The sequence below is a fragment of the Myotis davidii genome, unplaced genomic scaffold (assembly GCF_000327345.1).
Source record: "Myotis davidii unplaced genomic scaffold, ASM32734v1 scaffold590, whole genome shotgun sequence".
NCBI classification, from domain to species: Eukaryota; Metazoa; Chordata; class Mammalia; order Chiroptera; family Vespertilionidae; genus Myotis; species Myotis davidii.
Window position 1 is genome coordinate 1,211,318 of NW_006282381.1, and position 13,306 is coordinate 1,224,623.

General features: G+C 40.1%; 2 protein-coding genes across 2 annotated transcripts in view; one reads left to right on the forward strand and one right to left on the reverse strand.

Annotated features, from left to right (window-relative positions):
• Positions 1 to 2: 2 nt before the first annotated feature.
• On the forward strand, positions 3 to 2,815 carry SETD6 (SET domain containing 6; the record flags this gene model as incomplete). Its single annotated transcript, XM_006752904.2, has 6 exons — positions 3 to 106; positions 195 to 389; positions 516 to 636; positions 1,103 to 1,283; positions 1,442 to 1,584; positions 1,781 to 2,815. Coding segments are annotated over 6 exons (1,047 nt in total), but the record flags the coding sequence as incomplete, so codon positions are not given.
• A 539-nt stretch (positions 2,816 to 3,354) lies between these two features.
• The window catches only part of CNOT1 (CCR4-NOT transcription complex subunit 1), a 71,691-nt gene continuing 61,739 nt past the window's right edge, over positions 3,355 to 13,306 (reverse strand). The window contains exons 43-49 of the mRNA XM_015558826.1: positions 12,773 to 12,874; positions 8,438 to 8,611; positions 7,496 to 7,645; positions 6,537 to 6,717; positions 5,249 to 5,381; positions 4,048 to 4,182; positions 3,355 to 3,699 (exon numbers count right to left, since the gene is read on the reverse strand). Of these exons, the coding sequence (XP_015414312.1) occupies positions 3,621 to 3,699; positions 4,048 to 4,182; positions 5,249 to 5,381; positions 6,537 to 6,717; positions 7,496 to 7,645; positions 8,438 to 8,611; positions 12,773 to 12,874 (954 nt within the window). The 3' untranslated portion in view covers positions 3,355 to 3,620. The remainder of the gene's footprint in view (positions 3,700 to 4,047; positions 4,183 to 5,248; positions 5,382 to 6,536; positions 6,718 to 7,495; positions 7,646 to 8,437; positions 8,612 to 12,772; positions 12,875 to 13,306) is intronic.

A 13,306-nucleotide genomic window follows, 5' to 3' on the forward strand; every position in this document is an offset into this window, starting at 1 on the left:
CGCTGCTGCTGGCGCTCCTCCACGAGCTGCAGGCCCCGGCCTCACCCTGGAGCCCCTACTTTGCGCTCTGGCCCGAGCTGGGCCGCTTGGAGCACCCGATGTTCTGGTGAGAGCCGTGGAGGGGTGGGGGGCAGGCTGCCTCCGGAGCACTGGTCTCGGTGGGGCGTGTGAAGGGAACGAGGGTTTCCCTGCAGGCCGGAGGGGGAGCGCCGGCGGCTGCTGCAGGGGACAGGGGTCCCCGAGGCCGTGGAGAAGGATTTGGCCAACATCCGCAGCGAGTACCATTCCGTCGTGCTGCCCTTCATGGAAGCCCACCCCGACCTTTTCAGCCCCAGGGTTCGCTCCCTGGAGCTCTACCAGCAGCTCGTGGCTCTTGTGATGGCCTATAGGTCAGTGAGCAGCCTGGGAGGACCCTTTTCTTTAGAACGCTATTGAGGGACAGGAGGGGAGAGAACAGTGAACCCCACCCCAGCCCCTCTTCCTGCCCTGGGCTTCAGCCAAGTTCTCTCTGGTAGCTTTCAGGAACCCCTGGAGGAAGAGGATGATGAAAAGGAACCAAACCCCCCCTTGATGGTGCCTGCCGCAGACATACTAAACCACGTAGCCAAGCACAATGCCAATCTAGAGTACTCTCCAGTGAGTGGACCCCTCCCAGTGCGTTCGTAGGTGTGTTGATGACTGGGCATGATTCAGACCAGTGCCTGTCATTTGTGGCTGTTTGGCCACTAGGCTAAATGGGCTCCACTTTCCTGGCCCTGAAAAGAAGTGAAGTTAGGGCCTCCTATATGTGCGTCTCCCAGTGAAATAGTTTGAGCACATAACTTCTCACATTTGTGGTTAATCTTCTGATGAACTTGACTACCATCATTTCTTTGGTGCTGGAGGTGGGCTGCTCTGCACAATGCCAGGGTGTGGGCAGCAGGGCAGCGGTGCAAGATGATGCCGGGGCTCATTAAATTGTTTACTGTGTGGAGGTTTCTGTTGGTGGGCATAGCATCAATCCCATAGCTGAACAGGCCTGCTGGAGGGTCTTCCTAAGGGGGCAATAATCATGGGGCGGGGAAGGGAAGGGCCTGGTCCCAGCTGCTCCCTTCCACTCCAGAACTGTCTTCAGATGGTGGCTACTCAGCCTATTCCCAAAGGCCGTGAGATTTTCAACACTTATGGGCAAATGGCCAATTGGCAGCTGATTCACATGTATGGCTTTGCTGAGCCATACCCTGACAACACGGATGACACAGCTGACATTCAGATGGTGACAGTGCGAAAGGCAGCATTACAGGGTGAGTGCCTGATTGACTCAATCCTGGGCACGTGGATGTGCCTCTTTCCCCTATCCCTGTCCCAGGTGCTTTGCTAATAGTTGCGTTTTGCAGACTAGGGGTAGACTAAGAAACGACCTTTGATATACCGAGACTTGACACTACTTTTCTATCTACAGGAACAAAAGATGAAGCTGAAAGGCTCCAGCTGTGCGAACGCTGGGATTACTTATGCGAACTAGAGATGGTAGGGGAGGAGGGAGCCTTTGTGATTGGGCGGGAAGAGGTGCTGACTGAAGAGGAACTGACCACCACACTCAAGGTAAAGGGCCCCCAAACTGCTATTTAATGCTCAAAGCAGCCTTCATATTTAGAGCTATAGAGCCAGGTGAGGGAGGAAGGGAGGGATGAAGGGAAGAGGATATTTGAATGCTACCAAGGTAGGTTGTCGTCTCTACATCAATTTCAGAAACACACAGGTGGCAAATCCTAATTAAAGGGCCCATGGTTGCTTCTAGGTCCTGTGCATGTCTGCTGAGGAGTTCAGAGAGTTGAAAGAACAGGATGGATGGGGAGATAAAAGGGAAGAGGACAGCCTGACGATCACAAATATCCCCAGACTCAAAGAATCATGGAGACAGCTTCTTCGGGACAGTGTTCTGTTGACCCTGCAAGCCTATGCCACAGACTTAAAAGCTGAGCAAGATTTACTCGGTAATAAGGACATCTACAGCAAACTCAGCTGGAGGGAGCAGCAGGCCTTACAGGTTCGTTATGGGCAGAAGATGATCTTACACCAGCTGTTGGAACTGACGAGTTAAAGCTAAGCGGATTCCCTGCTACCTGAAGGAACATCCCATGAGAAGGGCTTTTCTAAGCTGATATTCATGGATGCTTGAAAAGGAGGAAAATTTGGTGGTTAATAAGAAAAGCCAAAGGAGCAAAGGTGTGCTAGGATGAACTCTGAGGTAAGGGGACATGTTTAAGGGTTGGGAGCAGCAGACGGGAATTTCTGCTAATTGTCACCAAGACCAATTACCCCCCGCCCCTTTTTTTTAACTTCTTAAAACCAAAACACTTTATAGCTGTTTTGTTCTCAGTTTGGACCAAAGTTAGCAGAAATTCGATTATGATAATAAAATAAAAGGTCTTGTAGTCCAGTGTAGTGTTTAACAACACGACCTTTGAAAGTAGACCTGGTTAAAATTGAGTCTATTTGGAACAGAAAAGACAACCTCAAGTGGATTCCCACCCCCCAAAGTTTAGGCCTGGTAACTGTGTGTCGCTTTGACAATTAACTGCTGCCTTAACTTTTTTATAAGCATTTAATAAGCTATGTCACTGGCACTCAGAGCATGTTTTAACTCCTCAGCAGTCTGAAGTTTGCTCTAGATGGGACAACTCACCCTCAGGGAAGAAATCCTGACCTTTTTGTCCTCTCTGGCCATAAACTTGACAGCCATTAAAGGTGTAAGTTTCACATATACACCTACTCCTTTTAAAATTAAAGGGCATTTTGTAATTGTTTAATCATAGAAACCTGCTCTAACAATTTTCTATTGAAAAGGAACAGGAAGAAACACTTAAAAAAAAAAAAAAGACTTTTTTTGCTTGTTTGAGCAGGCCAAACAGGCTCAAAACTAGTGGGAAAGATCTACCGTTTAGCAAAAAGCTGGTTCCCAAAGTCTCCAGGCTTTGCAAGGGTGGACTGTCAGCACTGGCTGCTGCTCCTGAGGAAAGGCACAGTGGACTGGCATGTGTGTCATGACTTTAATGCTGCACTGACTGCACACACAAGAAGTAGGGAAGCTAACGGCCAAGACCTGGAAAGGCTACAGAGTATAACACTGGACCAATACGTATCCTTACAAAAGAGGTTGTGTTGGCCCTTTTGACTTTTTTTTTGTTATTCTTCTTAGCCTGGGATAAAGGGGGAGGGTAGTTGATACTATTTGGTTCCCTTTCCTCAGTTTACAAGCATCAGGAGAGATTTCGTACATGGCAGCAGCAGCCTCTTCACATGCGATGGGCAGTTACCAGTTTATGTACGTGCCTTTGATACTTTTTGCACAAACCCAAGAAGTTCCAGACAAAGGTTTTCTCTTTCATATATTTACACAAGTTCAAAATGATATTCACAGCATTTTCTAAATTTTGGCCAAGAGTCAAAAAAATGCATTTAAACTTTGGAACGTGCCCACATAGACAGGAAGCTGGCCCAAACTAATGGGGGCAGGTTCCTGAGAACCAAAGGGCTGGGAAAGTCAGGAAGAGCTGAAAGGATTCCTCAGCCAGTTTATGGACTTGGTGCTGTGGGACATCCAGGCTGACACATTTACAACAGAAATGCAGTTCCGTCTAACTGGCACCTGTCCCTTCCATTACTTGCTGAGCCTGCTTCTGTCCCATGCAGCACTGTGCGACGGACTGGAATAACCTGAAGGGAAAGAATGTTCCTACAAAACTAGAAAGTGTAGCCCTAGTTGATTTTGCTCAGTGGGTAGAGCATCAGCCTGCACACCACACCAAAGGATCTCAGGTTCATGTCCCACCCCCATCTGTATGTGTGTGGGAGGCAACCAGTCAATTTATCTCTCACATGCATCTAACTCTGGAAAGCAATGGGAAAAGACATCCTCAAGTGAGGATTGACATTTCCCACCTGCCAAAGATCAGGCCTGGCAACACTGTGTGCAGCTTTAACAACTGCTGCCTTAACGATCCACCCAGGCTGAAGCCATCAAATGATTCTCATTCTCAGACAATTAAAAATCTTTTAACTTACTTTTCAATTTCTGGGGCACAGTGTACAAATTCATGGTTCCAGAACTTAAATGCTGGATTTTTAATCAGCTCAATGAAGGTAATAAGTAGACCCCAAGGATGTGGCCTATTTACAATCAACCGTTCCAAGAGAACCCTAGAGAAGAGAAGAGTGAGTGAGTTAATGCAACGAATTCAGGATCCCTAACTCTTCTCTCCGATTAGTAAAGCTAACAACTTTTAGTTTACTAAAGACAAGTGAATTAATCTCTATACTCTATATAGCATGGTCAATAACACAGGTGGATTCTTGAGAATAAGCTGGATTCAAACCCAGATTTCCTAACTCATTACTGAGCCTAGAAGACTAAGTTAAGGTGAAGTTAGGATAATACCAGACTACATGGTACAAAAAAGTAATCACTTAAAGTATGCACTAAACGAAAGGAAATAGGAAGCAAATTCTAATACTGAATGGCAGCATTGACTGACATACTCATTTTTTTACCTAGCCAACTGTACTCCTAAATTTACCGAGAAAATAATCAAGCACAAGAACACAGATTTAAGTACAAGGAAGTTGACTGCAGCTTTATAAATAATTACAAGATAGGACATTATCACTAGTTAATTTTTGGTGTATAAATCTAAGGAATACTGTTGTCTAATACCCACAAACTACTATTAGGGGAGGAGGCAACTTTAAAAAACCTTCTGAACTATAGGCAATAAGTCCACGTGCTTTATAACTGTATAACTCAGGACTGGTTAAAAATTGCACCACTAGCCCTGACCGGTTTGGCTCAGTGGCTAGAGCGTCCGTCCGCCTGCGGACCGAAGGGTCCCAGGTTCGATTCCGGTCAAGGGCATGTACCTTGGTTGCGGGCACATCCCCAGTAGAGAGTGTGCAGGAGGCAGCTGATTGATGTTTCTAACTCTCTATCCCTCTCCCTTCCTCTCTGTAAAAAAAAAAAATTTGCACCACCACCACCACATGATCTTAAATCAAAATGCTGGTGTCTTTTATTGAAAACACCTTTTTATTTCAGCAATGATTATGACCTGTGATTCAGACTAATTATTAGACAGGAACCATGTCCATTTTGTTCAGAACTACATCCCACATTGAACACATGTAAAAGATGCTCAGTGCACAGGAAAAACATACAAGAGAATTCACAATAAAGGGGTAGAAGCACCTGGAAAACAAACTTCTCTCTTACCTTGTGATCTGTTCTTGGATAGCTTCAGTGTTGGCCTCTGCAAAAAGGTACAGCATGGTGCAGCTGAAGTAGTGAGTGTGGCTATTTGGGTACCGCAGCTGGTTTGCAATTGCATTTAAGAAGAGATACCGACCTAAAAAAAAAAATCAAGAAAACTCAGTTTAGTGAGGATTTCTGATTGGCTGGGATTTGGATTTCTTCTGCTATAAGTTTTCAAATTATCCTTTAGTCTTTTTTCATTGCTGTGGATCTTATTTCAGTATTTCCACATTAAAGTTTTAAAGTATTTCCCTAAAAAAACTTAGTGAAGTATGTCACTCTTTTACATTACATAATCTCTTTAATGTCACTTAACAGAAGATGGCTGAATTCTCATTTTTGCCTGTCCCACCTGTTCCAGTGTTACATTTCATGTAACCTCTGGAAAACTCCACTGTACCCTCATTACAAAAGAGTACAAAAGAAGCCAAGATATTATGAAAATAGTTTTGACCTCACAGCCCTTCTAAAAGGGTCTTAAACTTTATCAGAGGTTCACAGACCACACTTTATTAACTAGGTTTGGTTGTCTGCCTGTTTGATATTACTCATGTTTGTAAGGCTATCACAGTTTTAAGGTGTCCCTAAAGGCTACCCTCTTTTTGCTGGGCTCTGAACATAATGATAACCAATTTTGTTAAGTCTTGATTTTAATCTGCCTCAAATCCCTTCTACAAATAGGCCAGCAGTATACACATACTCAAGATGAGCCCCTTAAGAATCCATACCAAAGTTAACAGTAGGCAGGCATCCCTTGGTTAGCACCTACTAGAATATAGAAAACAAAGGAAATGCAGTTCAACCAGGCAAAATGCAACCTGTAGTAGGAATTATATTGTGATCTTTTTGCAGAGCAAGTAGGGGAAGTCCTATTCATTAAAGTTTATAATGCCTAATATTAAAATGCTGCCTACCAAATAGGCACCAGCAGGTGATGAGGAAAAGGCAGGTTAACAAAAACAATGTATCAAGCCTATTTTTAAAAGAGAGGCTAATAAAAGGAACATGTTTATTTCTCACATTAAAAAAATACTGCAGTCACATACTGAAATATTAACTGATATGGGAAGAATTCTGGATGATTCTTTATAGTTTTCTGCATTGAGCAGATACTATCCAATTAAAAATAAAATAGCCAGACAGAGCCATAAACACTGACAGAACATTATTTCTCTAATGTATTTTTATGACTGGACTGTAGCTTAAGGTGCAGAAAACCTGACTCTGAGAACTTGCTGGCTTCACTCACCTTCAGTGTCCAAGTCTACAGCCAGGTTCTGGAATATGTCCATGTGAGCCGAGTGGGTGATGGTGCTCATTGAGGGTGTGCTGCCCTTGTTGTGGATGTGTGCAATGGCCTGAGTCCCGACATAGAGCACCAGTGCATTGATGAGCTGTAGGTTATAGCGATTGCCAGGCTCATTTGATACCTAAATGAATAAAACAAAGCACCTGACTTATTCTCAGAGGGCTGATTCATGCCTTTTTATGCCTTCAAAGAAAAGCTGAACTGCTTTCAATATTCTTTGTCATTTACATTTCAGATAAATTTCCTTGAGTTTGTTGAGGGTATTTAACAAATACACAGCTGCCCATGGTGGTTGTGTCAAAAACAAACATTTCCCTTAGGAAAGCGAAGCTCTTTAACAGGTACCAGCATAAAAGTGAAGTTTATAAAGCAAAAATATGCACTACACTTCAGTTACAGAAAAGATTTAGAGAGGGAAAAGGCTTCCTCCTTGGTGTGGAAAATTAATACAACTTCAAGTCATTTTTCTGTAGAGCAAATTAGACCATTTCTTTAGAAAAATCTTGGAGTACTGGCCGGGAATAGTTACTAGCAGTCTGTTCTTACAGAAAATCAGTCCATTCCCTGGTCGCCTCTTCCAAGGTTAGTTTTTTGTCGCTAAGATGAATTAGTAAAATGTATCATCTAGTTACTCTCACCCAACCATCAGAAATGACTTGGAGTGGTGAACACATAATACAACATGCAAATCATGTATTATAGAATTGTACATTTGAAATCTGTATCATTTTATTAACCAATGTCACCCTAAGTTCAATAAATATTAAAAGAAAAAAAATGACAGTATGTGTTTAATCAAGTTGAAAAGACTGATTCCTAATCAGGCCACACATATGGACTGCACAGGAAGTGCTTTTTATGAAAGACATACAGCGAAGAATTAAACCAAACCAATTAACCTGTAGGTTGCTGCGCAGATCAGACAGAAAAGTGACTGGTGACCGAGTTTTAAGATAGGAATCCAAATCCTTTTTGAACTGAGGTGGCATCACTCCAGTAAAATTGGTGAGAATCCGGGGCGCGATGTTAATTTCACTCAACATATCCACCTGCCAAATACAATCAAAACCAGAGCATTTGTAAGAGTTAATTGTATCGATCAACCGAAGGACTTGTATACATGTATATAACCCAAACCAATGGACATGGATAACAGGGGGATGGGAGCATGAGTGTGTGTGTGGGGGGGAGGTTGGGGGTTAATGGGGGGTGATGAGGACACATTTGTAATACCTTAACTAATAATAATAATAAAAAAAAGTTAATTGTATCTATGCTACAAAGTGGTAGAAATGTTTTTCTAAAACTATACACATTATAAATATCTCAAAGAGTAGAGCTGCTTTTTATCAATGCTTAGAAGAATTGAAATGCAAAATTACAGAAAGTATCTCTCTAAAATTAAAGCAGGTTAGGTACTTTTTGTGGAGAGGTCTTACTTGTATCACTAGCCGTTCTTCCCCCCTGGACTTGGACTTCAAAACCAGAGTACAAAATTAGATTAATCACTCACCAAAAGCTCTGGTCTTGGAAAAGACACCCCAGCAGAACAGACATACTTGCTACTTTTAAAAACATTTATGTGAAGGGAGGGTAGAAAATACATAAAAATGACAGTACCCACACCACAGTGGTATGATTTTACACGGTCCCTTTTCTCCCTTACATCAACAATCTAAACAAAATACCTGTGAAATGTGGGCATGCAAAAGGGTCTGTTTGTTCTGCAATTCTGTGCTGTGGGGCCACCCAGCAAATGACTGGCCTGACACCTACTTACCAGAGAACTATTAATATTAAGACATAATTTTCTTTTCCTTGAATTGTTTTTGAAACTTTACCTTCAGATTAGGAGTGAATGGGTCTGGGAGCCTCATGTTTCTTGGGAAGGCACTCAGGATCAGGTTTCTTAGCTGAATACAATTGGGTGGGATCACATCACAGAATCCATAATGGTAATCACAAAGGAACTCCGGGAAATCATGCAGAAGAACCAGCAGCACTCTTAAAGTGCCCTATTAAAAAAGAAAAAAAAAAAAGAAAAAAGCATTTGCTGAAAAATAAACTAAATAAAATGGGAGTAATAGTTTTACTATCATGATTTTTAACTCAAATAAAAGAGGCAGAAGTATACTTCAATGACAAAGTTACAAGCTTTAACAATAACATCACAAGTTATTTAACAAAATATTTATATCTGCAAATTATGAAAAGCTAGGTGTCAAGAATTTATAACCTTAAATACATATGCTAGAAGAGGCTGGACAAAAACAAAAAATAGAACAATGATGTAAATAAGCTATCTTCAGAGGTTGGAAAAAGAACAGCTAATTAAAAACAAAAAAGTAGAGAAAAAAAGCAAAAAAAATTTTTTGAAAAAGCACTGAAACAGGAATAGGGGGTGGAAGTGGCAATTGAAGTTAGAAGTTGGTTCTTTGAAAAGATTAATAAAAGGTAAACCCTACCAAGACTGATAGAAAAAACACAATACTAATATCAGGAATGAAAAAGAACCATCACTACTGACACGAAAAACAGTTTAAGAGAATCTTAATTATGTGCTAATAAATTGGACAATTCAGGTAAAATACACAAAACATTCAATTTTTTAAACCTACATTTAACTACTCAATTTAAATATTCTATTTTTTAAACCTAAGCCAAAAATGAAAATCTGAATAGTCCTTTATAATAAAGAAGTTTAAAGTGTTGTTAAAACCTTTCCCATAAATGTAACTCATGGCCTAGGTGGCTTTACTGGCAAATCCTTACAAATATTTAGGAAAAAAACACTATTTTCACAATCTTATGAAAATAGAGAACATTTTTCCACTCTCAACTGCAGTAGTATTTCGCTGATGATAAAACCTGACATGAAAATTATTCAAAAATCCTAAATGTTAGAAATAGAAATCAGTGATATATCACAACCAAATGGTTCAGAAATGCAATGGTGATTTAAACGCATTTGTAAATTAATGAATTACAACATTAACAGAAAATTTTTTTACAGGGTCTTGTATGCCAAAAAAAAAAAAAAAAAATCAATACCCATTTCATGATTTAACTCACAGCAAATTATAAATAGAAGGGTATTTCCTTAATCAGATAATGGTATCTATAAAGCAAAACTATAGATTCACAAAACCATTATACTTAATGGTGAATTACTGAGAGCTTTCCCCAAGATTACTAATGATGCAATTATTGCTATCTCCTATTTAACAATGTTCTGCAGTTACTGGTCAGTGCAAGAAAAAGAAAATGAAAAACCCACTGTTACAGGTAGATGAAATGATCTGTACTTAGAATATATCCCTTAGAAAAAGTAAATTCAGCAAGGTGGCTGGATACAAGGCAGATATACAAAATCAATTTTATTTCTCTAGACCACTAACAACAAAATGAAAATTTTTAAAAAGATCTCCCTTACAATTTGACAAAAAACATCAAATATATAGGAGTAAATTTAAGGAAAGATATTTAAAACATCTATGCTGAAAACTACAAAGCACTGCAGAGTAAAATTAAAAGCCTAACTAAATGGTGATATACACTTTCATGGGTTGAACAGCTCAACACAACTTACACCATACACAAAAATAAACTCAAAATGGATAAAGTACTTAAATGTAGACGGGAAACGATAAAAATCTTAGAGGAATCCACAGGCAGCAAAATCTCAGATATATGCCAAAGCACTATCTTCAATGATACTGCTCCTAAAGCAATGGAAACTAAAGAGAAAATAAATGGGACTACATCAAAATAAAAAGCTGCTGCACAGCAAAAGAAACAATGAACAAAACAAGAAAGCCCACTGCATGGGAGAACATATTTGCCAATGTTATCTCCAATAAGGGTTTAATCTCTAACATTTACAGGGAACTCATATAGCTTAACAAAAGGAAGATAAACACAATAAAAAAATGGGCAACAGACCTAAACAAATACTTTCTGGAAGAAGACAAAAGGAAGGCCAAGAGACATATGAAAGAAAACATGCTCAAAGTCACTAATCATCCAAGAGATGCAATTAAAACGACAAATGAGGTACCAGCTCACACCTGTCAGAATGGCTATCATCAACAAATCAACAAATGACAAGTGCTGGTGAGGATCTGGAGAAAAAGGAACCCTCATGCACTGCAGAGTGGGAATGCAGATTGGTGCAGCCACTGTGGAGAACAGTATGGAGTTTCCTCAAAAAACTAAAAATGAACTTCCATTTGACCCAGTGATCCCACTTCTAGGAATACATTCCAAGAAACTAGAAACACCAATCAGAAGGGACATATGCACCCCTATGTTCATAGCATCACAATTAACCATAGCAAAGATTTGGAAACAGCCTAAGTGCCCATCAGCAGATGAGTGGTTTAAAAAACTGTGGTACATCTACACAATGGAATACTATGCTGCTATAAAAAGGAAGGAACTCCTACCATTTGCAACAGCATGGATGGACCTGGAGAGCATTATGCTAAGCAAAATAAACCAGTCGGGGAAAGATAAATATCACATAATCTCATTTGTGGAATAAAATGAACAACAAACTGATGAACAAAAACAGATCCAGAGACAGAAAAGCATCAATCAGACCAGCAAGCCTCAGAGGGAAGGCAGGAGAGGGTGGGGGAAAAGGGGGAGAGATCAACCAAAGGACTTGTATGCATGCATATAGCATAACCAATGGACACAGACACCGGGGGGTGAGGGCGCGAGTTGGGGGAGGAAGAAGGGGGGAAAGGGGCGATAAGGACACATATGTAATACCTTAATCAAAATAAAAAAGGAGGGGGGGGAGGCTCAACATTATCAAGATGTCTAGTCTCTCCAAATTGATCTATAGGCTTAAGTGCAATCTCCTTTTAAACTCCAGCAAGTTTTTAGAAGTGAAACTGATTGCAAAGTTTTTAAAGAACTGCAAAATGGTACAGACCAAAAAAAAAAAATAAAAGAAAATAAAGTCACCCTGGCCAGGTGGCTCAGTCAGTTGCAACTTTGTCCAGTACACCAAAAAGTTGCAGTGCTATTCCTGATCAGGGCGCATATGGGAAGCAACCGATTGATGTCTCTCTCTCACATCAATGTTTCTCTCTCTAAAGTCAATAAAAAAATATTTTTAAAAATGTAGTCAATTTTTTTGACATAAGTGCCAAATCAATAGAAAGTGAAGGACTTAAAATAAATTTGGGATACAGCACAGATTTAAACTTGGGCAGGCACACATATAACAGAATGCAATTTGGAATTGGCAAATATTTCTTAGGCAAGACACACAAAAACAACATTTAAAGGAAGTAAAAAAAATTGCTAATTTCTACTACACTAAATTTAAAACATCTGTTCCTTAAGACACCTTACTTTAAGGGAGTGACATGAAAAGACAAGCTACAAGAAAAGTGAGTGTGATATCTATTAACCAAGGGCTTACATCCAGAATGAATTAAGAATTCCTATAAGACATAAGGAAAATGCAGATAATCGAATAGAAATATGAGCACAAGACTGGAAAAGGAACATCACAAAAGGAGACTATCCAAATGGCCAATGTATACATAAAAACCTCATTAAGAATCCAAGGAAATGCAAATCAAGTCCACAATGAGTTATGCAATCCTAATGCATAACTGCCAAAAATGGTTAGAATGAAAACCAGACAATATAACCAGAATGAAAAGAATGTGAACAGTAACTCTAATGTTGCTGAAGAGTTAACTGGTACACACATTTTGTAAAACTGGTAGTATCTACCAAAGTTGAACATATGAGTATCATATGATCCAGTGCTGGTTATGCAAATATGTTTGAGTTTTGCACTTTTCTGAATATATGTCATACTTCAGCGGTTCTCAACATGTGGGTCGCGACCCCTTTGGGGGTCGAACGACCCTTTCACAGGGGTCACCTAAATACATCCTGCCTATCAGATATTTACATTACGATTCACAACAGTAGCAAAATTACAGTTATGAAGTAGCAATGAAAATAATTTTATGGTTGAGGGTTACCACAACATGAGGAACTGTATTAAAGGGTCACGGCATAAGGAAGGTTGAGAACCACTGCTTTAAAAGCTTACTAATAAAACAAATATTAGGCCTCATATTTCCAGTTGTGTGTTTTATTGTTACATTTTCATTATTTTTAATCTATAACTCCAAATTAATTACCTTGTAGAGGATTTGCATAGGTTTGGTGAGTTCCACATTTCTAAGGAAAGGTGCTAAATATTTGAATAAATCAATCAGTAGCTGTGCATACATAGGCCATCCCTGAAAGAAAGAAATGTACATGAGTCTTACTCAGCTGTTATTCTGACACCAAAAAATTGCTGAATCAGCTATACTGTGATTTCTTCTTCATACTGATTTAACTATAGAATACTGCCATAAGTACCTCTCTTAAAGACTGGCATTAAAAGGAATAAGCATAATTATGTTGATAGTGACAAACAAGCTGACTCCAAAAATTCCAGGACATGTAGGTCCTTGTGCCTGAAGCAAAATTTAAAGAACAGGAGAGAGCCGAGCTGGTGTTACTCAGTGGTTGAGCTTCGACCCATAACCAAGAGGCCACGGTTCCATTCCCAGTGGGGGCACATGCCTAGGTTGCCGGCTTGATCCCCAGTGTGGGGCCTGCAGGAAGCAGCCAATTAATGATTCTCTCTCATCATTGATGTTCTATCCCTCTCTTCCTTCCTCTTT